This window comes from Peromyscus leucopus, chromosome 22 (assembly GCF_004664715.2).
Source record: "Peromyscus leucopus breed LL Stock chromosome 22, UCI_PerLeu_2.1, whole genome shotgun sequence".
In the NCBI taxonomy this organism is placed as follows: domain Eukaryota; kingdom Metazoa; phylum Chordata; class Mammalia; order Rodentia; family Cricetidae; genus Peromyscus; species Peromyscus leucopus.
Window position 1 is genome coordinate 26,319,027 of NC_051081.1, and position 27,308 is coordinate 26,346,334.

Below are 27,308 nucleotides of genomic sequence, written 5' to 3' on the forward strand. Positions count from 1 at the left end.
CTGGAGAAAGACCATATCCAGAGATCATGATGGCAATGATTCAATTAATTACACTCTCAAAGCTGGGGAAGGGAGTGGATTGAGGAATGACTCGTTGTACACAAAAGCCTTTTAAGTTCCCTCGAATCTCTTCTGGAAAGTAAAAAAGGTTTTGTTGTTGTTGTTGTTGTTATTTAAGTTGTTAGTTTGCCGATTACAGGCCTAAGCACCTTACTACCTGTGGTGGTCTGAAAGAAAATGGCCCCCAAAGGGAGTGGCACTATCAGGAGGTGTGGCCTTGTTGGAGGAAGTGTGTCACTGTGGGGGCGGGCTTTGAGGTCTTTCTCTCAAGCTTCCCTCAGTGTAAGAGTTAGTCAACTTCCCGTTGCCTGCAAGATGTCGCACTCTCAGCTCCAGCACCACATCTGCCTTCATGCTGCCATGCTCCCCGTCATGATTATAGTGGACTGAACCTCTGAACCTGTAAGCGAGCCACCCTCAATTAAATGTTTTCTTTGTAAGAGTTGCCATGGTCACGGTGTCTCTTCACAGCAATAGTAAACCCTAACTGAGACTCTACCACAGACAGAACAACCTGAAATGAAGACAGGAGACTATATATATATATGTTATTAAGAGTAACAAAAGCTATGTAAATCTTAGGCAATACTCACCATCAGTCCCCGGTTTCCATTAACAATCGGCTAGATCCGGCTGCATCTATACCTGAAGGTCTCATCCACAAATTAAAGTTGTGCTGGCCTGTGTTACTGAACTTGCACAAATGTCTTCAAAGTTCTAGGCAGATTTTCTGCCCTGTTAGTTAGACCTGTAGACCGGGCCCGCAGTCTGCAAGCTGACCTAGTCTCGAATATACCATTTCCTGCTCTGTTTGATTAGATGAAACTCGGGCTGTTAACCAGAAGGTGACTTGAGTTTCTTTATTTACAAGGAAATTGCTGGTTAGAAAATTTCTTAGCTTTCTGGCATCTAGTGAAGCCAATTCATTAGCATGGGTTAATGCAGTTCCTCTCAAGGGCAGCTACAATCAGTGAGCCAAAGGGGATCCTTCAACTGTAGCTAGAGACACACTTAAGTTTTAATCAAGCTACGGATGTAGATCAGTGATAGAATATGTGCCTAGCATGTGCCCTGGATTTCATCCCCAGCACCGTCAAATAAAAAGTCCCAACCTTCCACTTTCTTAACACCCCCCCAACACACACACTTAGATCTAACTTGGGGTGGGGGTATAATGGAGAACATGCACGCTTCAGTTCAATCCGAATGTGGCATTTGGGGAGGAAAACCCCAGCTGAGCACACACGAGTACATTTCAGCTTCGCCAGAAGAAAAATAGTTATGCATTATACATGGACTATAAAGACATTTTTTGTAAGCCTTGCTTTCAAATGTTTGAATTTTAGAACTTAAAACGTTCCATGTGTTTTATATTTCTTGCTCGGTTAGACTAAAAGGAAGGGGTTGAAATTCTGGTCTCAGCACTGGTGCGGTATATCCCAGGAATGTTTAATATAATATTATCCTGTAGCTATAGCGTTGGTCAACAAGACGTTTAGACTCACTGCCAGTTGTTATTAAGGGCTTTTTATTCAACAGGTATTACTGATCGCCTACTACGTGCCAGGCCCTGTTTTAGGTACGGAAACTACAAAGTACTTTACATCTGTACATTACAGAAAACAGGCCATAACCAAGACTGCAAATACAGATGATGTCATGTCAGGTCATGAAGAAACTATTCTTCCTGCTTTATTCAGGGAAAGGGAATTTGGGTGGGGCTGCTATTTTAGGGGAGGGAGAGCCTCACCCTTGAAGTCTTATTTGAAAAAAAGATCTTCATGAACAGAGAAAGGAGGCTTTGAAAGCTTTGGGGGAAGAAGAAGCGTCGTGGACAGAGAGAGGGCAGGACTCAGCTGGCGTAAACTGCAGGACAGTTTGGAGTCTGGTGCGGTCAGAGCTGGGTGAAAAGCAAGCAAGGGATAGAAAGATGAAGCCTGACATGAAAGCCCACGTGACAGGGCTCCTGTGCATGCCGCCCCACCCCCACCCCATCCAAGCCAGTGGAGCTAACGCTAGTCTTGTCTGGCTGGCTTCACTTGGGGGCAGTTAAAGAGATGATAAGGAATTGAAAAGAAAAACTGCTATGAGCCAGACAAGACGGTGTGTGCCTGCGGTTCCGGCACTCTGGAGGCTGAGGCAGGAGGAAGAGTTCAAAGTCATTCTTGGCTACGTAGGATATTGGTGGCCGGGATAGGGTACATAGGATGCTGTCTCAGAAAACAAAGGGATGCTGGATGTAGTGACACACATTTTTTAATTCTAGCGCTCAGGGGGGCAGAGGCAGGCAGATCTCTATAGTTCTAGACTAGCCTGGCCTACACATCCAGTTCCAGGTCAGCCAAGGCTACATAGAACCACACTCTGTTGTGAGCAGGTGTGACAGGCCCTGGTCGTATACTCTGGCATGCTGTCCTCTGTATCTTGTGTAGATTGTGTGTCTGTGTGTGGGGGGGTACCTCCAATACTCAGCTGTTGTCTACAGTCGGAACTAATAGAAAAAGACTCATCTGTTGGTCCTGTGTGCTATAGTTATTAGTCCCAGGCTCCCAAGTTCCCATTGATTTTTCAAGTCTTCACCCATTCCTAAAATCAGAGTAGAGTGCCAGACTCTCCAGTCTTCCCGAAGCAAAGTTCTCCATCCTTTTCTTTAGCAGGAAAACCTCCCAGCAGCAACGTCTAAACCCACGAAACCTAAAGGCTGCCATAACTAAGTCAGGAAATGAACTCATTTGGAAAGAAAATTCACAACATGAGGTGTTCAGCAAATAACACGAGGCCTCAAAGAAGCCGAGATAAATTAGACCAGCGCCACCAGACCCTTGAAGAGGTAGGTTGTGCACGCACTGTTTAGGGCTCAGAGGTAAAGACCGATTCAAAAAGATGAGAGGACAGAGAGAGCACACGAGAGTGAAAATGGGGTTTGGGAATACAAGTCCTAACCTCCAAGCCACCTGCCACCCTATGTTTGCCTAAACTGTAAAAGAAATTATTTACTTAGACATGTGGAAACGGACTGCTTTGAACAGCAGCTAACAATAGAAAAAAATTAAAAAAAAAAAAGAAATCACACACAAGACATATGTGTAAGGAATGTCTTTATGTGTGCAAAAGGAATTTTTCATATGGTATTTCATAAATGTATATACATGCATATTTGTACTCTTAAAAATACCATATGTAATGAAAGCTGTGCATAAATATTTATAAAAATACCTTTATCTAACTAAGGCCAGTAACGTTTAATATTCCTCAATAAATTCATATATAAAATATATACATTAGTGCCAAATGGAACATATATTTTGAAATATGAACCCCAAGTAAAACTCTGAGGAATCTGGAGTGGAACCCAGGTATCTGCCAAAGGAAACTTCGGGCCGTCGTGGGTTGAGGAAAGGCAACAAGGCCGGGTCCCTTATCTTCACCGACTGTTTTGCTTGTCAGAATTCTGGTATCCCTTCTGCAGCTTTTATATTTGACTTCCGACCTCACGGCCATTTAACCTGCCAACGATTATTTTCCTTGAGGCTTTTAACACTCCACCCAAGTATTTTTGCTTTCCCGAACAGTTGCGTCCGCTTCCTTTTCAACTTCACCTTAACGTCGACCGTGGTTTACGACCTGGGCTTAATGTGCACCCCAGTCTAAGGTTTCCGAGCGATGGGGAGGGGTGGGATGGGGGCGCATCCCTGTGATGACCTGAAGCCGATACTGCCTTGGGAAGCCAAGGTCTCCAGGGAGGGGCTCCGCTTTGTGCCAGGATTTCCAGGCAACCTGAGAGTCCTTGGGTTGGAGCCAGGCCCGGAGCATGCGACTCCTCCGGGTTCCAGCTCCTTTTCCAGGTCATCCAAGCCGGCGGGGACCTCACCGCCGGAAAAACGCCACCTTTTCCTGTCTCCTACCAGGCGGACGAAGGGAGAAGGAAGAGACGGCGGCCGATTAAGACAATTAACCCTCATTCACTGGGTTCCTACTGAGGTTCAGGGACAGAGGGGCGGGACGTCCTGAGGCCCTGGCCGGGTGACCGACAGGCGCAGGTGTCGCCACGGGCGGAATTTTACAGTCGGGAGCAGCAGCAGCAGCTGCGCCACTTGCGCCGCCTGGCCGAGCGTCCGGGAGAGCCACCACCCGCTTCCGCAGCTTTAGGTCAATCTCTCCAAGACCTGGGAGAGGGGTGGGGAGGAGGAGTCGCCTCCCTCCGGACAGGAAAAACCTGCTGCGTCTGCGCTTCTCCTTGTCCCGCGGGGTCCCAGCCTCCAGCCCCGCGTCTCCCAACGCGCGCCCGTTGATCCGCGCTCCGGGTTTTGACGACAGCTCGCGAGGGGGAGCGAGCAGCCGGTTGACAGCACGCGACCCTCCCCTTCCCTTCCCTCCCGGGAGCTACAGCAGCTTAGGGGGTCCCCCGGGGAGCTGTGGCCGAGCTGCGGCGACGCGGTCAGGTGGCCCTTCTTCACCGCAGGTCCCCTCCCTCTGCGGCGAACCCCGGCCCTGCTAGATGGGCTGGGTAGGACAAGGGAGAGGCGGGGACACGAGGGTGAGCACGAGGGTCCCGGGTGCGGGCGGAGTCCTATTGTCCTCCCGCACCGTGCGGGCAGCCACGCTCCGGGGGCCCCCTTTTTGAAGAGAGCACCCCAGCCACTTTTCTTTGTGCCCAAGAGACCTCCACCCCCCACCCCACTCCCGGGAGGCTTTGACTCTGAGAGAAGCCACATCCCGGGGTAAGTGGGGACTGGGAAGGTGACAGTGGGCGCCCATTGTCCTCCAAGAGCCCGCGGCCGCGCAGCCGCCCGTCTGGCGGGGCTGGGGACAGGTACGGCGGAGGGAGGGTCCCCCGGCGGCCAAGCACCCTTCTCCCGCCCTTGCCCTGGCCTCACCAGCCCCGCCCCGCCCCGCTCCCGGGCCCCGCCCCGCCCCGCGCGCCCCGCCCTCGGCAGGTTGAGGCCGCGCGTCGAGCCGCCGCGCGCTCAGTGTTGCGGACACTTGCAACGGCCGCGGGCTGGCAGCAGCAGCAGCAGCAGCAGCAGCGGGGACGCACACCGAGCCACCCGGTTCCGCGGCCGCTGCCCTCCCGGGAGACTCCGCGCACAGTCCCCGGAGCAGATTATGCGGTGAACCGTCGCCGCCCCTCTGTCTCTGCGCGCACCGGCGGCGGCGAGGACTGCCTGCGCCCTCCAGGAGGCGACCCGGGCCGACGCCCGGCCCCCGGGCAGAAGCGACGAGCCTGAGCGACTGCTTGCTGGTGAGTGTGTAGAGCCCAGGCTGCCTCTCTCCACCTGTGAGTCTGTCCCACCGCGGTCAACCTTAGTCCCTTCCCGCTCGTGCTGGTGTTGGGCTTGGAAGACTTATATCCAGGGGTGAGAGGATAACCCAGGGCACCGCCTTCTTGAGCTGATGTCCAGAGGACCAAAGGGGACATGAAGCCGTCCCAGAGGGGATCAGGACACAGAGCTCTGCCTTCCGCGCCTACTTCTTTTGGGTGGGGCTGCAGGCAGCAGCCCCCCCCCCCGAGTTATTGACAGCCATTCTGGGCGCGTGTTGCGTTTTTCCATCAGAACAAACCGCACTTGGCTATCGCGCCCCTCTGGTTGTGTTTGCACCCGGGCGGCACATGTGGGTGCACCGCTCAGCTCTGCCGTTTTCCTTGCTGACAGAGGCAGCGGAGGCTCCAACCTGCAGATCTGGCAGTTGAAATTTTTTTTTTCTTTTTTGACTGTGGTTTCTGAACAACTGAAGCATTTACAAGATCTTTCATCCTCCTCCGCCACCTCCTCCTCCTCTTCTTTTTCTCTTCCTCGTCTTCCCCACTAAGTGTCTTGACACAGGCATGTGAGGACGAATGGATCTGGCCAGTCATTTTTTTTCTTTATGAATTATTATACTCCACCCCCCTCTCTCTCTCTCTCGCCTTTGGGAGGGAAGGCATGTGTTTCATCTTATAAATAGAAAGTAGCATATTTTTTTGGCAGGACCTGCTTTATACTGCACCGTCTAGGAGAGGTCAGTTTAAAAATAAATATGCACTTGAATGTTACATTACCGAGCCGGCTGTGGCACGGACGAGCTGCGCAGACCACAGCATCAAAGCTCGGAGTACATCTCTGTTGAAAGGAGTAAAAGCCCCAGAGTGCAGCCCAGGCTGACAGTCAAGTAATTACATTGTGTTTAAAAAAAAAAAAAAAGTGAGTGAATTAAAAGGAGGGTGGGATGAGGAATGTCAGGCGGGGATTGGAACATGTGTCTGTGCAGCTTTGGTGTTATTTGGGGGAGTGGGCTGCTGATGTGTGCAGTGTGTAGGGGGCTCTAGGGGGGGAACTGATGGATACATTAGGGAGACAAGATTTCTTCTGCCTTTTCCTACCCTGGCAGCTTGTAGCCCTCAAAAAAAAAAAAAAAAAAAAATCCTCGCGTTCTGGGAGGGGGATGGAGGAGGGGTACTGGCCTTGAAAATATTAGGAGGGTAGCAGATGTCCCGGCTTTAAAAGCAGATCCAGACTTAGGACTTCCCCCTTCACATCACAGGGAGAAATAAGCCTCACCAGGAAGCAGTCGGTATGCCCCAGGGGTATCCCCAAATCCATTAAAAGGCTCCTGCGATGTTCCCACTTACAAAAAAAAAAAAAAAAAAAAAAAAAGATCTTTCATCTAGCCACTCCACTAGGTAGCACAACTTCTGGACGCCTCCACCATTGTGGCTTGATGGACAGTTCAGATATCAGTATACGCAAACACCCTTTTCTGAATGAAGGACTCAGACATGAGGCAGTTGTGAGATGTCTGGCATCGTCAGGTGTGAAATACGCGATGAGGTCTATATTCAAGGAATGGTTGACAGTCCATCTGGAAGTGTCTAGGTTTCCCCCGGAGGCCCCACCCATGGCATGAGACAGGACTGCCAGCCCCTGGGCTCACAGACGGGATGTTTAGAGGGGAACTTTGGAAGCCTTCTGGGCCCATGGCAGTTTCTGTTTCCCAGCCCTCTCATCTGCTAGAGATTTGCATTCTGAATTCCAAGATTGGAACATGGTGCTGAGGCTGGGGCAGCCCCTGAAGACATGAAGTAAGATGAGCTCCCTCCCACCCCGCTAATCTGAGCCCTGAAATTCTGCCTTGCATTTTAGCAGCACCTAGAAGAGCCGCTTAAAGTGCTGCACATTTTCTTTTTGCTTTTTATGGTGAACTTAAATGTGATCCGGGATGCAGAGAAAGCTGTAACAGCTCCCCGAGCCGGTTGGCCCCTGTCTGCTCTCCAGCTTCCCAGTTAATGTGGTGTTTTGTTTTATGTCTGACATGTTCACAAAAGCTGTCCTTTTTCCACTTGTAAAATTCCTGCTATTCAACAGCATCGGGGATAAGATCGCTTTAACCTACATCACCCGACGGTTTTTAACCAAGCCATAAAGTTTTCACAAGTTCTTTGCCCATTAGGCATAGCCTTTATCCAGTGGGTCGAATACAATTCCTGACCGAAAAAAGCCCCAGGAATACTGTGCTGGTTTTTTTATTGTTATTGTTAATGTTATTGTTATTAGTAATTATGGCTCTTGCTTCAGTCTGATTTCATATAGGCTCAGCCTAGTTTCTTTCTAACTAGAATCCCACGGACATGTTTTTCTTATAATTGAATAAGAACATAAAATTGTATAGAGCATGTTGTTGGGACATCAAAAGTAATTCCAGCATAAAGCCTGTCCTAAGTGCTAAGCTAAGTACTCTTCCCACTGCCTACATTAACATCCTTTACTTCTAAATAATCGTTCCATGAAAGAAGGTGGGTCAGGATCCGCGTTTTACAGGTGTAGTGACTGGAGACAGGCCAGTTATATAGTTTGCCCCAAATTAGACAGTAAAGCACATACCTAAATGGGTTTGTCTGAGTGCCCTTTTGAGTTCAGGGACTGGGGAAGCCTGAAGTTACTAACTGGGCATCAGACTGCCGGGGCACGTTGCCTGGATCTTGCATATAGTGCTTGTGTGGTGCTGGACAAGTGACTTAGATTACGTGATTGTCTCATATAACAACTCCGTAGCTAGTCTTTTAGATGTGTGGTGTGGTACTTCCTTTCCAGATGAGAGCTGAGGCTCTGAAGAGTTTTGTCATTTGGTCAAGGTTACACTGCTAAGTATGGTTTGAACTCGGGTATCTATGACCTAACACTGAATAGCACACCTCCATTGTCTGGGAGGAAGGGTAGGGGAGCTATTACATATGATGACTGTTATGGCTTTTGGCCTCTGGAAAGGAACTCATTTTATATTATTCTGTCTCATCATATCACCACCCAAAGGAAATAATTGCCAGCCCTAGGGAATACAACTTGAATTACTTAATTATTAAGGGTGGCTCAGTCTTGTGTGTGGTGACCTTGTTCTTCTACAGCTAGAAGCTAACGTGAAACTGCTGGAGTTGGTCTAAGCAGTTTACACCATAAACAAAGGAACTCACTAGGTGAAAAATGCGGGACCCTGACACCAGAAAGCCATGCCCCAGCTGGGAACAAGGCATTCCAGTATCCAGGAATGAATACAGCTCCCATGTAGGCCATGTCCTTGGATCCACCAGAGGTAGTAGGGCTAAGGAACAATGCCTGGTAAGACATTATATCCAGGAGGCCTGGCTTGCAGCCCCTGGCACTGGGTGGATACTCAGTGCCTGTTGGGTAGTGATATACTGCCCTGAGAGTTCCAGGGCGATCAGGAACCACAGGAGGTTGGGCAGGAAGGCGTGAACTCTGTCCTTGCAGAAGGGGGCCTGTGACAGTGGTGCACCTGCCCTGGATGCGGCTAGATAGATGTCTGCTGTGACAGATAGAGTGAAGAGGCCTTAGAGGCGGAGCATGCTTGCCCAGGACAATCCCGGTCCCTGCTTCTCATCAGCTGTGAAGTCTGGAAATTGCTCCGGAGTTGGGGCTGTCCATCCTGAGCTGGAATTTTCTCCCTTCCTGCTCCCTTCCTTTAGAGATGACAAAACAAAACAACATCCTACAAACTATGACAAGTAACTAGCCAAATCTACAACAATTAGCAATTAATCGGGGAGGATTTTTTTGTTGTTATTGTTTTGTTGGTTTTCTTTTTTTCTTTTTTTTTTAAAAAAAAAGGTGTTTCCTTTGGCTTTGATGCACTTCATTGGCAACCTTTACCAGAGTGGAGTGATAAGAGACAGTATGCCAGGGCCTCTGGTGGAAAAGCAGCCTTTAAATCTAACTGTATGGCCTTATAGTAGGAAATATAGGCATTAAAACCACAGCTGTTTTGCTGTGGTTTTGTTTTTGTTTCTTGGCTTGATTTTTGTGACAGGGCTTCTACGACCCAGGTTGACCTTGAATGCTTGACCCTTCCGCCTCAGCCTCCTGAATTCTGGAATTACATGCAGGTACCACAGTACCCAGCACCCCCTACCCCAGCCACCCCACCCCCCACCCCCACACACACCAAAGACTACTTCTAAGTAGCCAAATTGGGTATGGAAGCTGATGAGCCGCACTGTAAGATTGTGTGGTCATTACTGCTTGCCTAAATGATTAGCTCACAATAGAACTCTATAGTAGGAAGTTTGAAAAACGAAAGATATTTTGTGATTCGGAAGCTGTTTGCACATGTCAGAAAGTTAGGATTGGCCTTCTAGCCTTTGGCTCTTTATGAAACAGTGTTGCAGTGGTCACGTTCCTGCACTGCCCCAACAGGCTGGCACCTAAAGCATCCCCGAAGACTCAGGAAGATCAGGAAAGGGTTCTGTGGAAAGCCAGTTTGATGACGTCCCCTTCCCGATGGATGTCACAGAGTCCCTGCTACACCAGCGTGCAGTGACTCTCCCTGTGGAGAGAGCTTCTGCTGTGTCCCACATGGTTTCGCCCTCACAGCGACTGCTCTGGTAGAAAACTCACTCCGGGGAGCACCAAGTCACAGCTGCACAGAGCTGCAGCCTGCCGAGCTGCAGGCAGTAGAGGAACAGGGCTGGAAGAGCATGCCAGAAAGACGCTGGCAAATCCATGGTGGCTCTGTTTGATAAAACTAACCCGGAATTACCCCGGGGAACGATCAAAATGTAGCAAGGACTAGATCTGAAAACCTAGGTGGGTGTCTTGATGGGGATCTGAATGGTGTGATTCTGGCCTCTCTCAGAGCCTGTTTTTCATCTCTAACAGGATTTGGTGTTAGATGAGCTCAGATCATCCCTAACTCTAGATTTCAATAAGCCAGTCTCCATGTGACCCTATTAGCATAGCCTGTCGTGCTAATAATAAAGAGTGGCCTTGGAAGAGCAGGCTGGAAGGCAAGGACTTCAAAGGCAGGCTTCTGTTTGGACAGCTTACACATTTGGGAATCTGTCTTGTTCTGGTGACATCCTGAAGGTCATATTTGTAGACACGTCTTGTCAATGATAGATCTCTGTCATGCATCTAGTTGAGAAAGACCTGTACTATTCAAATACATTACAACCATTTAGGCTACACTCATCTTTAAAACACACAAACACGTTTCCGGTGAAATCTGGTTTGGTCATTTGGGGATGTATTTGATATCTTACCCTTTATTTATTTAATTTTTGCCTAGGGTCAGTTTAGGCTTTCAACATTGTTTTTTTTTTTTTTTTCCAATCCAGCAGGCGTGGGGGCCATACACTTTGGGATGACCAGCTGTTCACAAGGCAGATACCCCCCTTCTCATCTGAAGAAATGGGGGAGGCAGCCAGCTCTCAATTCCCATAATTATCATTCTTTTTCCTTTTCTGGGGCATGTCACAGCATCCTGTGCTTTCTTCTGGGTGGAACTTACCGCATTTAGAATGATCTTTTAAATTATCTATCTATCTATCTATCTATCTATCTATCTATCTATCTATCTATTTAATTTTTGAGAGAGTTTTGTGTAGTCCAGGCTGGCTTAGAACTCACAGGCCCCTTCCTCCACTTCCTGAGTGCTGAGATTACAGCACGTACTGTCGTATCAATAATTTATTGGTTCCTACGACTGCCTAATTAAGCTGTCTGGAGAGCAGAGGCTGAACCTGCTTTATCTAAGCATTCTTATTTCCCCAGTGAAACTATCAAGTGGACAATTTAGTCCTAGCCATACCATCCATTTCTTCCTCTAGCATCTTGTAAATTGTTACGAAGTCATTATCACTTGCCCAGCTTATTAAAGTCATTTCTTCTTGGCTATAGAACATTCACATTCAAGGGGAGGTGGCCTGGTGGCCATGCCTTGTGAGAATACTGTAGACATCGGAGGGGAGCCCACGCCAGGACATTTTCAGAGTACAGCTGAGAAGCAGCCACCTCCACAGAGGCTTCTTTTGCCCCTGGGACAACTATGATGCCCAGATGTCCACTGAGAGCACCAGGGTGCTTGGGTTTCCTGTCGCTATGGCAGACCTCTCCACAGCCTGTGAACCATTTATTCAAGGCTCTTATCTTTCTCTACACACTGTGCATCATTACCAGGGCCTCCTTTCCTAGCACAGCCCCTGATTCTGCACAGTTCTTTAGTGGCTGTTGGCTGTTGATGAATATGTGAGTGGCCAGCCTTGGCCTAGCTGACTATACACAGAAGCTGGAACCACACGGGTCTCTTTACACAGGCCACAGCCCCCAACTAGGCATGGTTTTCTTCCGTTCAGATGTCTTCAGAGTGAAATGCCTTCTGGTCATGCTGAGTTGGGCTTGATGGTAAGCTTGGTGCAGGCTCGTGCTGGTGGGCTCTATTCTAGATCCTTCCTGAAGGACTCCTTAGTCCAGTGGCTCACCTGGGAGGAGGTGATCGCTGCCACCAGCCGGGCGGGGCACACTCAGTTGGGTCTCAGCTCCTGTGTATGGAGTCAAACCAGGAATTGTTTTCGTGTTCAGTTTTGTCTTAAGGGGAAAAGTTTGACTTTTGGAACCACATCGTTTAGAAGACTTTGCCCTCTAGTTAAAACAATCCGGCCTGGAGAGATGGCTCAGAGGTTAAGAGCACCAACTGCTCTTCCAGAGGTCCTGAGTTCAATTCCCAGCACCCACATGGTGGCTCACAACCACCTGTAATGAGATCTGGTGCCCCCTTCTGTGTACATAAAAAAAAAAAAAATCCATCAGGTGACCAGAGCCTAAAGCCTAAAAGAAATAAAAATTGGAAGAAACTTCTGTGATGGCTGTTCTTGGTTGTCATCTTGATTATATCCGGAAGTGGCTCCCTTGGGTTAGAGCTCAGTGCCTACCAGCCCTTTGCCCCGAGAAGATGCCCACCATTCTGTTTCAAGTTTGCAGAGGAGGAAACCCAAGTCTTAAGAGGAAGTCGCTGGCATTGATTAGCACCCTGATACCAGGAAGGGGGAGGACAGAAATGGTATACGCTGATAGAAAGTATTGTTATGGCCGCTGGCTTCTAGAACACCTCAGAACATGGGGTCTCCAGAGAGGTTCCAGCAAAGCAGGGTCCGGAAAAGCCTCACGCTGCTTGGGGTCTGGGCAAGGAGCCTCTGAGGGCTATAGCTTTTTCAGCCGTCACCTCAAAATGTCAGCTCACAAGTGAGCTTGTGGTAAGCTAATGCCCAGGTCTGTTTTTATAAGAGCTGCCAGCCACATCCTGCCTCATTCTGCGCTTACGTGATTATGTAATTAGCTTTAACCCAAATGCAGGACTTCCTACTTATTCACTTGATTCCTGTTGACTTTATCCTGCCCCTACTCGAGTCTTTTAAGGTAATTTTATACCCTGGTCTGTCACTGGCACGTGGGTCCCTTGCTGGCTAGAGATAAGTGCCGCTGCTGTGTCCTTCGGGTATTTGTCCTGTCAGCAGGATCCCCTTCAGGCTCCGCCTGTGTCAGTTTCCTATGTAAGCTGCCCACCTAGCAGCTCTCACCAGAGACGCGAAGGAAATGAGGTTCTGCGTGAACTTGCCTGTGCCTGCTTAGCCATATTTCTCAATTTCGCTAAAAATAGATGCGACTATCCACAAGGAGTCTCATCCCTTTTTTGAAAACAATTTGACTCTGTGTGTGTGTGTGTGTGTGTGTGTGTGTGTGTGTGTGTGTGTGTGTGTTTAACTACTCAGTATAGTTTTTCAAAGGCTCTACAAAGTGACCAGACAAAGACAGGTATTTGCTGGCCCTTGAGACATTCCATCCTCCTAAGTCCTGGAAATCTGTTCTCACGTGAAGTGGGAGCCTTTCCTGTGGCTGTTGCCCGCTCCACCTCGGGTTTCCCTTTGCTATAGAATACCCACTGTAGTTTGCTGAGATTTCCTCGTGTGCTTCTAGGCCACATAAGCCAAGTTCTCTAAGAGGAAAGAGCAGCAAGCTGGGCTCATCATTTCAACAGGGTCTCTCTCTTTAAGTTGGACCCGAGTGTAACTGGAAAATCTGAAATAGTCTTCAGAAGAAGCTTGTTTGTACTCTGCAGTCATGGGTAGAAGTCATTTCCCCTGTAAACATCACTTTCACAAATATATGCTCTCTTTAGCACCTTTTTATGAGTAAGATAGTTTGTCCGCGTGGCTAACGGCCTAATTGGGGAGGCGGGGGTGTTGGGCAAGAGAGCTGTAACACAGTGCAGTGTGATGGTTGGTAGATGGGTGTGGGGGGGGGGGGGGGGGGGGGGGGGGGGGGGGGGGGGGGGGGGGGGGGGGGGGGGGGGGGGGGGGGGGGGGGGGGGGGGGGGGGGGGGGGGATGGTTGGTAGATGTGTGATGGTTGGTAGATGTGTGATGGTTGGTAGATGTGTGATGGTTGGTAGATGTGTGATGGTTGGTAGATGTGGGTGATGGTTGGTAGATGATGGGTGATGGTTGGTAGATGTGTGATGGTTGGTAGATGGGTGATGGTTGGGGGGGGGGGGGGGGGGGGGGGGGGGTAGATGGTGATGGTTGGTAGATGTGTGATGGTTGGTAGATGTGTGATGGTTGGTAGATGGGTGATGGTTGGTAGATGGGTGATGATTGGTAGATGGGTGACGGTTGGTAGATGATGGGTGATGGTTGGTAGATGTCAGGTGCACACACAATGCCAAGGAGCTCCCAAGGCCTTGGCAACCCGGAAGAACTAGAGCTGTGGGGCTGGGCAGCTTCTCAGTTTGTCTGTGTGGAGAACGCCATGTTATAAGGTGTTCCGTTCTATGCTAGCCTATCTCCAGACAACAGGGGTGGGCCTGCCCCTAAAGGGTTTTAAGATTACGGTGGATTCTAGGTAAGAAGATAGGGGGCAAATGTGCCACAGAGCGATGATGGGAGCCAATGAGGAGAGAGACTCGGTGACAGGACTTTGGACCTGACAGGGGACGATGGCTAGGGAGAAGTTGGGACGACAGCTGGGTGTTGGCATTTCCAGGAGGTCCTCACCATGGGCAGCCAGAGGGAGGGAAGATCGAGTTCCCCAGGAAAGCAAAGCGGGGGACCCCAGAGTACAGGAGAGAAATCCAGTGCTTCTCCAGTCCTCTGCGAAGAGCCACTATTTCACCTATTGATTTCAGTTTCCGGTCTGTGGGAGAATACTCCTACTTACTGTGCACAGTGGGATGCACAGCTCGGACCCCACACAGCACACAAGTCCCTCAGTGTATAACCCCCAGACCTACCAGTAGCTACTTCAGTGAGAAAACAAAACACCGATCGTATGTTTTGTTGCCATGGCAATATTTCTAAGAGCTTACTTTCGATTTCTTTGCCTAAAGACTGGCAAGTGTTTCTGGTCTATTCTTAAGTCGGTATGTGTGAGCTGAGGTTCTCCTCTGAAAGTTACCGTTAGAAATGGTAGTTGAAGCCATGCGCAGGGTGTGATTGAGGGGTTGGAGTGGACAACAGTGCCCCAGCCCTGTAGAGACGCAAGCTTCTAAGGCAAGGGTTCAAACCCTTTCAGTAACAGGTCATTGATATCTTACACTTTGAGGGCCACATGCATTCTCTGCCCATCTGTGAAATCTGACCTCGTACAGCAGCGTCAATTCTGCTATGGCCTCCCAGCTTCAGTTCTATTGAGACTCAAGGCCTGATAGTTATTTTCTTTGGGGAAATGGAAGGTGTTCAACAGCATTCTTGTCCTGTGTCCTGAGACGCCACTGACCAATGCCTTCCACCTAAGGTCGCAGGATCAAAAATGTCTGCAGACATCTGGTACGTGTTACTTGCTGTGGGTGCAAAACTGCCGTCCATGGAGAACTGCTGATCTGTGGAGAGTACAAAAACAAATGCCCATTCATTGTGTGTTCCAATAAAACTTTATTCGCCCAAACAGGTAAGGGCCTAGATCTGGCTCGCCTATTTGTAGGCTCTTGACATAAGAGATGGGAAGAAAGCAAACAAGAGCTTATACAGTGAAAACCAAGGGGCTTCTGTTAGTGGCCAGCTTATAAAAAGACTCATCGGTAGCTTCGCATGTATAGCACCATGGCTCACTTTACTCATGAGATAGTCATACAAATCCCAAAGCCAGAAAACAGGAAAATAACAAATGATGTCAGTTCTACACAATACCTAAGAATGCCCCCAGCCACGCAGCAGTGAAGCGGGATTACGTGAGGTGAGTTTGGGAACACTTCCTCCAGGAAGGAAGTGGCTGTGAAGCAGGTCTCAGAGGATGTTATGAGCAGTGTTTGATGGTCAGAAGGTAAGAAGGACATTCCACCTAGGGACACAGAATTCTTGGTTTCAGAAAGTCTGGAGGGAAGTAAAGTGTGAACAGTGACGGAGAGCTCTATTGTCCCCGGTCCAGCTGAGCCCTGAGACTGTGCACGGTCGCATGCATGTGCTTCCTCTGGGAAAAGAATTATCAACACTGGATATTTTCTAAGAACAGGATGTTTGTTTTTTTTCCTTGAGGCTCAGAGGTTTTCTTGTTGCTTTAAATTTTTAATCTTTTGACCTTAACCACAAAGTCAAATTCCTTTTGAGATTATTTTTCATAATAGCAAAAATACAAAGAAGTTGCGGTGAGTTAGAGCTGGAAGGTGAGTGTGTAGGACCTTTTCCACCCATTGTGGGTGTCTGACGGGGTCAAGTTAGTGTCTTCTGATCATTGCTACTGCGATCTCAATGCATCCTTTCTTCGGGTGCTGCTGGACCTCAGGGAGAGACAGTTTGGGTTAGTAGGTACCATGTTATCAAATCGACGGTAGAGATGTGGCAGAAATCCTGGCTCCTGCTGATTGATCCGAAGCATGGACTTAATTCAAGGCTGTTTCCTAGATGGTGTGGTCTAAGTATTGCATGAGCTGAAACCTGCCTGGCTCACTGACAAGCCCTTGTCTGTTAGCTAGTCCATGTGTAAACTCTTTAGAGAGCCCAGGCACTTTAGACTGGCCTCATCTACGGAGTCATTTGCACTGGGGGAGGGGGCAGCTTTCTTGGAGCCAATCAACCTGTCTCTTGTGATGGAAAAATCGAATTGGTTATGGGTTGAATATTTCCAAATTCGGAGTTTACCGTGTGCTGCGCGATTGTTGTAGGAGATAGAATAGAATGATAAATGAGACCCAGTTTGTGCTTGTAGAAGTTTTCAGCCTAGTTAGAGCATGCATGCATGCATGCATGCATTCGTTCAAATCTGTGTATATAGACAAGGGTATAGTTAACCTAGGGGAGTCTTCTGTAGAAATGGTTGACAGTGGAATGGCCACATATCCAGAGTAGAGGTGACACAGGGAAGCCTGTTTTAACCCATCAGGGAGCATGGGTGACTATAGACAGCCCTAACAAGATAGGAAGCTAGCTTGGAAATCCCCTCTCGTCCCTTTTGTGGCCCCAAAGGAGTATTCAGAATGCACATTTGAGGATGTAGCATAACAGCAAGCGACTGGAGATCGCCTCTCCTCAGTGCTCTGAAGAGCCCACAGTCAGAATTTCTAGTCACCCGTCAACCAATTTTGCATCATTTGATGGTACTACTGTCAGAACCGGAGTTCTGCACAGGCAACTGCTGATGTAAATGTTCGCAGGGTTTGTCTCGCTTTTCTTTTCGAGCACCTAAGCAGTCTTGGGAGATCTTGGCTTTGGGGCACTGAACAGCGCTGCAAATAAGAGGGTCAACATTCTTTCTGCATTGGTATTGTCCTTGTATCACGACAGACCAAGTTGGATCCATTAGTTACGGGGCGGCGGGTGAGCAGCTCACAGTAATGGCCCTGTTGGATTCCTACTTGTCAAACTAGAGTGCCTGCTGGGTGCTTCTGGCCAGCACTGAGGCTAAGTCCCTGTAAAAAACCAGTCATGCAAAATGAACCAGGCATGAGAGAACCTGCCCTCGGCGTCCCTCGTTATAACTGTCAGGAATCAATGTCCATAGAGTCTGCCCTTTATTTTTATAAGGAAAAAAATGCCCTAATGGGCTCTCTTCACAAGTGTTAGTACCTTGGGAGGTAGGCGTCCTGTCATTTAGTTTTGCTTTTAAAAAAATCTTTCAAATAGTGCAATTAAGTCCTGTAAATGTAAGGAGTGTACGTAAATTAGCATTGAGTCTCCCACATGGTTTTTTTTTTTTTTTTTTTTTTTTTGTGGGCCCCTATATAATTGGGGTTGTAAAAAGCAAAGTAAATACAAGCTGTTGTTTAATCAGAAGTGAGAAGTCCAGTTATAAATAATTGAAAGGTGGGTGTGTCAGACTTTCTGAGTGGGTCCGTAAAATACAGTCTGCTCAGTCTGGCGAGGGTTTGGAGGGCCGAGCTCAGCAGCTAGGAACTCGGGGCTCGTGGAAGCTCACAGTCTTGCCATATGCTGCTCTGTCCTCAGTTTAGGAGCCATGGGCAGAAGATAAGACTCTAAAGATAGCGAAGGCATCTTATCTTCTGATGGGTGGAGGGGAACCAGCAGCCAGAAATATGAAAAGCATGCCCTTTAGGATGCTGTTGCCGGGCTCTTCTTTGGTCTTGGATTTTTTTTTCTTCCACCTTTAAGTTCAGTGTTGAATGTCTAATGCCCAAATTCTTCTCTCTGTGAATTTTGAAATTTTTTCCCGGGAGAAGCCCCCCTACTGAGGTTCGCAAAAGGACTGGCCTGAGGAGCCGCTTTGTAGTAAGGCTTAAGTTTCCTGACACCAAAGGTTGGCTAGTCATTAGTAAGTGAAAACATAGCTGTGTTTGAACAGAAAGCCTTTTCAGGGGCAAGTCTGTGGGCCTGTTTATAGGGGAGTGTGAAATGGAACCCCGGGGGAAATTAGTGAGTGTGTTCCCCTGTGGGAGGGCCAACGCCGCCATCCGTGCACCTTGGGGGAGGCGCTGGGTACAGGCTCCTCCCCCTGCCAGGCCCTCCTATAGAGTATACATTGTCGGCTCTCCACCCTCCGTGGCATCCCCCTGGGTTCCTCTCCAGAGAAGAGGTCAAAATCTGCATCCTGGCATTTTCTGCTCGGTTGCCCTCGGGCCCTCCCTGAACAAGTTAATCTCTTTTTCATTACAAAGAAATGAAGCCTTCAGATCACTGAAGATTAGTGTTTCCTTGGTGTTCTTTCACCTTCTGGGTTCACCTCCAGTTGCCCTCCTCAGAAACTTGTAGAAACACGTTCCAGGTAGCCCTTAGGCTTCCAAGGAGTAGAGCCCAGAGGCCAGCGCAGTTTGGGAGTCTGAGTGCAAGCAAGCGAGGGACCCGAGAAGTCACTGCCTGCTTCTCCCAGTCGGTGGGGTGGCCGAGAGAAAGATGCTCAGGCTGGGGGCAAGGTGGAGGGCCGTTACCCCATCGTGCTTCCTAAGACTGTGGGTTTATAGAGAAAAGAGGAACAGTGCTCGCGCTTTTTAATCTGCAGATGGTGTTGCCATTGCTGGTGCCAGGGGAGGGCTTGTGGTTATTGTGCTGGGGCGGAAGGGCAAAGGGGAGAGATGGTCAGAATGTGGGCGTGGTGATTCAGTGCCTGAACGTTATGCCTAGGCCCTGGGTCCCGTACCCAGTACTGATGGGGAAAAGAAAAGTTGGGATGCCCCTGAATGATGTGTAACCAAGTCAGAAAGGGGAGTTTGAATTCCAGCTCACTTCCTACAAGGAAAGGAACAAGTCCCTCAGGAAGGCAGCATCCTCACTCACACAACCTACCCTTGTTTTCTCACGTGGGCTTTGAATTAACATCGCAACCTGTTTTTGCAGGATGCAGGACTTTTTTTTTTTTTTTTTTTGTATCCTTTCTCCCAACTAAGGATTAATCTAAAAATAATTAGTAGACAAACCAAGCATTCCTTTCTTAAAATAAATGGATTTCCCCCAAAATATTTCAACCTCTTTGTTCTTTTCAGTACACGCAATTCTGAGCAATTCAAGAACTGCTTTTTTCAGTCAGTAATTTGTTTTTTATAACCCTAACCTCACACTCCCTTGCTCTCTGCTTACTTATTTCAGTATATGTATTAGTCAGAGTCATAGAACTTACGGAATGAGTCTCTCTGTCTGTCTGTCACTCTCTGTCTCTCTCGCTCTCTCTCAATATAAAGGGGATTTATTGGAATGACCTACAGGCTGCAGTCCAGCCAATCCAACAATGACTAACTGTGAATGGAAAGTCCAAGAATCTAGTAGTTGCTCAGTCCCACAAGGCTGGGTATCTCAGCTGGTCTTCAGTATATGCTGGAATCCCGAGGAAGGAGGCTCCAGTGCCAGTGAAGGAATGTGTGTGCTAGCAAGACGAGGAGGGCAAGCAGACGAAGAGCAAAGGCTTCCTTCTTCCATGTCCTTGTATAGCTTCCAGCAGAAGGTATGGCCCACATTAAAGGTGTGTCTTCCTATCTCAAAGACCTGGACTAGAAGCAGATTCACCCACTCCAAACCAAGCAGAAAATCTCTCACAGGTGTGCCTTCCATGTCTGGATTCTAGTTCATTCTACATACAGTCAAGCTGACAGCCAAGAACAGCCACCAGAGTATGTTTAGCAGCATTATTTGGCTTGCCAAGAGAATGATAGAAGAAATAGATGATAAGGCCATCAACTTAGTGGGAAGCAAACTGGATATGGCGCCTCCTGCCTGCAGACTCAACACTTGGCAGGGCCAAGGCAGGAGGATAACCACCAGCTGAGGCCTGCCTGGGCTACCTAGTGAGTTCTAGGACACCTTAGGCTAGAGAGTGAGACACTGTTTCCATTTATTGGATAAAAATGAAAGGAAACAAAGGTGGCCAGAGTGGTACCTACCTATGACCCCAACAGGGTGGAAGCTAAAGCAGGTTTGTTATGAAACCCTCTCATCCTCCTCCCCCCAATAATCAGCAGTGAGAAGCGGTTCAGTTTTTCCTATAATCATTGTTACTGCTGTGGGTTTTTAAAGGATTGTCATCTGCTATATATGCTTAAGGTAGTCATAAGTGAATAACTAGAATTACCTAGACTCATACAGGAGTGACAGCCCACCATCTGCCTTCCCTATCGGAGGTGTGCCTTTCATATCCCCTAAGATCTTGCTCTGGGTCTTGACATCTGTCCTAGTTAGGGTTTCTATTGCTCTGAGGAGACGCCGTGACCACAGCAACTCTTATAAAGGCAGAACATTTAACTGGGGTGGCTTACAGTTTGAGAGGTTTAGTCCATTATTGTCATGGTGGTATATGGCGTGCAAACAGACGTGGTGCTGGCTACATCTTGATCAGAAGGCAGCAGGAAGTGAACTGAGACACTGGGCATCTCTTGAGCATAGGAGACCTCAAGGCCTGCCCCCACAGTGACACACTTCCTCCAGCAAGGCCACACCTACTCCAACAAAGTCACACCTCCTAATAGTGCCACTCCCTTTGAGCTTATGGGGGCCAGTTACATTCAAACTACCACAACATCCTTGGATTCCTCACAGGTACCTGTGCAAGTAGGAACATGTTCATCTGAAGCTGGATATCGTCTGCGTCTTTGGGAGAGGAGGCCTAATGGTTGGCTGGGAGCTGGGCTTTTGTTGTGGGAGCTTCCCTTGCCAGTGCCCAGAACTTGAGTGTTTGTCTTCTAAGTAATCTAACTTCCCAGAAGAGTGTTATCAACTCTCATCGTAGTGAAGGAAACCATGACCTGCACACTATGGGAATGCGGCCATGAAGACTTCAGATTCCAGAGTCAAGGGATGGGGGTTTGAGAACGGTCTTTCTGTCTTTAATAGATCCAGGAAGACAGTGAGAGTGCGACAAATCCTAGAGAGAGCTGGGAACACCGGCGAGGGGACAGTAAACTCTCGATGGAAGGAAATGGGTGAAGACATGGAAAGGTGGCCCGATGCGATGCCAGTGACCAGCGCCCTCGGTGCCTGGCTGAGCCGGAGTTCATGCTGGCGGTGGACTCGTGACTGAGGCACAGTGGTGAATTCTGATCACAGGACAGCGGGATTTTGCCAGACCTAAAGTACCCTGTGCAAAATCGGCTCCCTAAGCTGGTGTCTGAGCCCTACACATTATTTGTTATATTTTTATTATTAAAATAGCTGGTTCATTCACCTGGTTCAGAAACCTGAAATCACAGAGGATCAGCGTGAATGTTTCCTTTTCACATCTGCCCTTTACATTCATTCACTCTTGCTCTCCGAGGTCACTCCGCATTGCTAGTTTCTTAGGAATCTTATAGATACATTTTATAGATCTACAAGCTGACGCAGTTAGATTACATACTTCACTTCTGGACCTCCCTTATCTTCCTTTGAACATGTGCATCCCTGGGCTCTTTGCCTAGGGCTGTGTTAAAAGTGTCTTTCCTTCTTAGATGTGAATACTACTAACTTGTGTGGCTGGACCATCTATACGGATCTTCGGCAGGTTGACAACTAGGTTTGTTTCCGACTCTTGGCTATTACAGATGTTTGACTGGATAGCCTTGTACACAGTCTCTCCCATATCTTTAAGTGAACTGAGCCCCTGTATAGGGTATCCGAGTCCGAGGACCTATGAATTGTTGTCTGGAAAGACATCATCATCCAACTGCCCCGGACGGAGGCGAGGGCTGTTGACACTCCCACCGTCACGTGACGTATGCAGAAGCCTCTTCCCCATCTGCCTTGGCTCTGCGTGCATTTGTGTCTCCAACAGGCTCAGGAATGCAGTCCCTTGGTAACTTGGGAGCTAAATTCCCAGAGAATGTGCTGTCTAAATGTCTTGCCACCTCAGCCTGGGAGCCACTCCTGGCTCCCATCCGCTGTCTTGGCAGGGTGACTCAGTGTCTGTGCCCCCTCGTAGTGTGTCATTTGTAAATGGGGACATTTAACATTCTAGCGGGGGCCTCTTGGGCTCTGGTGAGCGGGAGAGTGAAGCATTGTGGCAAAGTAGAGAGGCCCTCAGGGAATACCACTTCTTGCTAGGGAAGGCTTTAGCTTTCTGTGTAAGCTGGGGCAGAAATAGTGTCTGTCGGGAGAGCCAAGAGCCTGGAAAGGGAAAGCAGATCCACTCGCTGATAAGCAGGGCCGGGAGGAGTCAGGGATCCTGGGAGAGGACACACGAGGCCTGGGTCAGAGCTACCGGACGCTGCTGCCCAGCACTGCACACGCCAACTCTTTTAAATGGGAGAGTTGCTGTTTTTGTCTGAAACCCCCTGTTTAAAAATCAGAACACCCTTTCATTGTATCTGACAGCTGGTAGGCCTGGCACATGGCGTCTGGCGTCCTCCTCTCTGTTTATGTAGTCTTCTCACAGCCCCCTCCTTGGTTGCCCCCCCCATCTCTGGTCTCTTTCTGTCTTCATGCCACCGACATAAACCCCAGCTTTACCAAGCCAAGGGAGCCTCTGGCTAAAAGGCCACAGTGTCTGTAGCCAGGCAGGGGCTGCTTTAAGAGGCCCAGCCAGGGAGCCTTGGTACTGAACACCCCTCCCTCAGATAGGAGCAACTATTTCTTCTCTTTCTCCTCCATACCATCCCCTGTCCTTGTTCATTTGCAGAATGGAACTGTTCTGGATTGCCCTGCCCTGGGTACTTCTTGGCCTTACGTAACCCCCAGCAGACCTCAGGCAGGCATCAGTGGCAAGCTGCAAATGTTTTCCATGGCAGCTGCCATCCTGGTCCCGTGAGCTGATAATGCTGTCCCAGGGGGCAGTTCTTCCCTGGCATTGCCTACCACCTCCTGGGGCAGGAAAGTGTCACTGGGGCCCTAGGTTGGGGCTTTGTGTCGTGTATCTATATTATAAGGAAGATAATTTATCCGGTCTGCCAAGGGTTCAGCTTTTTGTGTTTGTTGGTTTTGTTGCAATAGGGCCTCAAGTATCTCAGAATGGCCTTGAACTAGCCCGGGATGACCTTGAAGTCATGATCCTTCTGACTGCACCTCTCTAGTGCTGACATTTCAGGCATTTACCAGCACACCCTCTTGTAAGGTTTCTCCTTTTGGTATTGAGACAAGACCCAAGTCAGAGGCGAGGGACAACTCCAGGACCTGAAGTCCTATTACGTGTGGTGGCTCTGTGGCCAGCACACTCTCAGCAGGAGTGAACCTGTTGCCTCCTCCTCCTCACACACAGAGCCAGGTGGGGCTGGGCGTCTTCTTCTCACCCTTCTTCTCTGCCTTCTCAGGCCTGGGTGGCTGGACAGCGTGCTGGCGCATGCCGGATAAGCCAGTTCCCAGACAGAGGGAGCTGTTAACCTTTGCCAGTGGGTGGTGGAGCATGGTCCCTGTCACCTGTCACTGATAAGTGAATTTCAAACTCTCGCTGAAAGGAGAGAAATATGGAACAGATGTAAGTGTGTCCCCCCCCCTGCCCCCAGCTGCTGCCAAGCAAATGTGACTGTCTTCAAGCCACCATCTGACCCAGTCCTAGGAGTCTGGATTGTTAAGTCTCAGTGCCGGGTGACAGGCAGAGAAGACAGGCAGTTTTAGCTTCTCACTGTCAGCTCTGGGGGTAGATGGGATGGAGGGGGGGATGTTCCAAAGGTAAGTCTCTCACCAGCAAGGGAGGGGCTGACGTGCCTGGACCTTCTTTCGACCCGCTCTGCGCTTTACTCACAGCATATAGTGTCTACAGAGAGGATGTGCTGGTTTTAACAATTTACCTGCCTTAGTATCCACTTAGATTAAGTCGTGGCTTCTGAGGGTGTCTGGGCAGGGTTTAGAGCCTGGACCTCAACGGGGATGTGACCAAGGTCTGGGCCAGAGCTGTGTCTCATCAGAGGCTGGATGGGGTAAATGGATTTCCACCTCCCAACCAGCAAGGGAGCTTGCTCAGGTGCATGGGCACGTGTGAGCACTCCGACGCCTGCTCTCTTCGTTCTCACCCTCTCTCCATATCCCTCCCTTCCTTTACCTTCTCTCTCTTTCCCTCCCCGCCCCTCTCCAGCTCCAACGGGGTCTTCTATAGTGTTACCTAACCAGGGTCTGACCACTGCTGCCATCTTTGTTTGGATAGAAGCAAATCACAGTTGGATCTGTTAAGGCATTAACACCAGGAGGCGGGAGGGCTACCTTACAATGCCTCCTCCCTAGAGAGAGAGGACACTCACCTTATCATTGATGTTCCTAAAGCTCCTCCTGGGGCAGCTCAACTTATTATATATGGTCACGGGTGTTTCCTTTGAAATGGAGCAGCTCTTGTTCGCTTCCATCCCAGAACACTGTTAAATCCTAGAGTCCTTGGCAGCTCAGTTTCCTCTCTACCACAACTTGAATCCAGCTGTCGCGTCTCTCTATTCTAGCCCCCCACCCAACACCCTTAATCTCCTCTCCCCATTTGTAAGAATGCGTTCCAGTAAGGTTTTCTTGAAACAGTATATAACAATCAGTGTCACTTATTAAATGATAATTTCCAGCCTCCTTCCTTTAGGGCTGGCCATTTAATTTCATTTGTGTCCAGAAATCAACAATAAATCACTGTCAGTCTTATTAGTGTGCATTGGAAGCAAAGAAAAGATAATTTTAAAATGGACCCGCTTGGTCCTATGTTGATGGCAGATGGTTTTGTTGTTGTTGTTGTTTGGGTTTTGTTTTGTTTTGTTTTTTACTCTAAAGGTTATTTTTATGTGTATCTATGAGTGCCTGCATGTATGTATGTTGTACCACATGCATGCCTACTACCATGGAGGTCAGAAGAAGACATTAGATCTCCTAGAGGTAGAGGTACAGACAGATGTGAGCCCCCCCTGTGGGTGCTGGGATTTGAACCCAGGTCTCCTACAAGAACAGCAAGTTCTTCTAACTGCTGAGCTTTGTCTCTAGTCCCTTGACAGCAGTTTTCAGAAGAGAGGGAGACTAAAATCTTAGATGTGTTTAGAAAACCATGCCCATGGCCATGTTTAAAAAGTACTGATGTTCTAGGTTCAGGGGCTAAGTACCTCTTTTTCTGTTTTCCCCTGGACTAAGACCAACATTAGTGAATCCCTGCTGAGATTAAAGTTCTTATCACAGTTAGGGGAAGCAAATAAGCTGGGCTTTGGGTGCAAAGTGGCCTTGCCGTTACTTCCAGGCACTGGAATAATGAATTCCTGGGGAATGGTAGGCCTGAATGGACCCTAGAGGAGGGCGACCATAACCTGCTTTGGTTTCTTTTCCAGATTTCTCCAGGCTGTAGAAGGAACTGGATGATGTAACCGGCTTTCCAGAAAGATGCACATGGCCCTACGCTGAGCAAGATATCTCAGACTCCATCATTTCAGAGCCACTTGAGAGAGAGAAAAAAATAATGTGACGGTTCTTATCAAAAAGGATTTTTTTTGGGAAGTGTGGGATACCTGTGAAGAAGGTCGCCTTTTCCCCATCTGTGAAATAGACATTCTTAGATTCCAAAATGCCCGCCAAGACCCCAATCTACCTGAAAGCAGCCAACAACAAGAAGGGAAAGAAATTTAAGCTGAGGGACATTCTGTCCCCTGATATGATCAGTCCTCCCCTGGGGGACTTTCGTCACACCATTCACATTGGCAAAGAGGGCCAGCATGACGTCTTTGGAGATATTTCCTTCCTTCAAGGAAACTATGAGCTCTTGCCTGGAAGCCAAGAGAAAGCCCACTCGGGCCAGTTCCCTGGGCATAATGACTTCTTCCGGGCCAACAGCACCTCGGACTCGATGTTCACAGAAACGCCCTCCCCAGTGCTCAAAAATGCCATCTCCCTCCCGACCATCGGAGGATCCCAGGCTCTCATGCTGCCCTTATTGTCACCAGTGACATTTAATTCCAAGCAGGAGTCCTTTGGGCGTCCTAAGCTGCCACGGCTCAGCTGTGAGCCTGTCCTGGAAGAGAAAGCCCAGGAGAAAAGCAGTCTGTTGGAGAATGGGACAGTCCATCAGGGGGACACCTCGTGGGGCTCCAGTGGTTCTGCGTCTCAGTCCAGCCAGGGCAGGGACAGCCACTCCTCCAGCCTGTCGGAACAGTACTCCGACTGGCCCGCGGAGGACATGTTTGAGCATCCCGCCTCCTGCGAGCTCATGAAGTCAAAGACTAAATCCGAGGACTCCCTCTCCGACCTGACAGGCTCCCTGCTCTCCCTGCAGCTGGATCTTGGGCCCTCACTTTTGGATGAGGTCCTGAATGTCATGGATAAAAATAAGTAACCAGGAGTCAGCTCTTTTTCCTTTGGAGTTAAGAGGTACCAAAATAAGCAGAAAACAAAAAAACTCAACTAACCACAATTGATGGAAAGAGCTGCCCTGGCTGGTTTTTTTTTTTTTTTTTTTTCAGGCATGTAATGCATTTTCTAAAATAACGTTCCTGTTCCTACAAAATATTTTTTTAACCGCCATGCCCTGTTTGCAAAAACAATTTTGAAAACAATAATTTTAAAAAATTAAAAAAAAAAAACAAAAAAAAAAAAACCTGTCCTGGCAAAAAGAAAAAGAGAGAGAGGAAGTGAGTCAGAGCTCATTTTCAACAGGCACTGCTGATGTTCAGCTCAATTTTGTTTGTTTGTTTGCAGACGGGCAGAAATCTAGGCTGTCTGAAAAGGGCTGGGTCAGTGGGTCTCTCCAAGGCGCTGTACAGCATGCTGTGAGAAGGAAATCTAAACTTGCTTAACACCTAGGCCTTTTTTTTTCTGGACTCTTTTTGTATATTGTATCTTTTGGGCTCAGCATAGCGAATTCTCCAGTGTTAAGATATTACTGTTTTCATATTCAAACAACTTTATGGGACCGGGGTTTTTTCTTGTGGTTCTTATATATATATATATATATATATATATATATATATATCCCTGTATATTATTTTCATGTTGCGCAAGTTTGACTGTCGGCTACATGTTGGTAAAAAAAAAACAAGCAAGGTATTACTGTAACTAAGTTATTTTTAAAGTTGAAATATATTTTTATGTGCCTTTGGCTTTTTATTGCAGAGTCTACATTTTATAGATAATACATCAAGTGTTATTTGTCTTGTTTCCGTTGGGGCCTCCTGGCAAGCTGTGTATGTGTATTTGCAAAAAAA

General features: G+C 48.4%; 1 protein-coding gene across 1 annotated transcript; it reads left to right on the forward strand.

Annotated features, from left to right (window-relative positions):
* Window positions 1-5,216: 5,216 nt before the first annotated feature.
* Window positions 5,217-27,308, forward strand: Cdc42ep3 (CDC42 effector protein 3). The gene is made up of 2 exons (XM_028857893.2): window positions 5,217-5,302; window positions 25,443-27,308. The coding sequence occupies exon 2, from the start codon at window positions 25,676-25,678 to the stop codon at window positions 26,438-26,440; it is 765 nt and encodes a 254-aa protein (XP_028713726.1). The 5' UTR covers window positions 5,217-5,302; window positions 25,443-25,675; the 3' UTR covers window positions 26,441-27,308.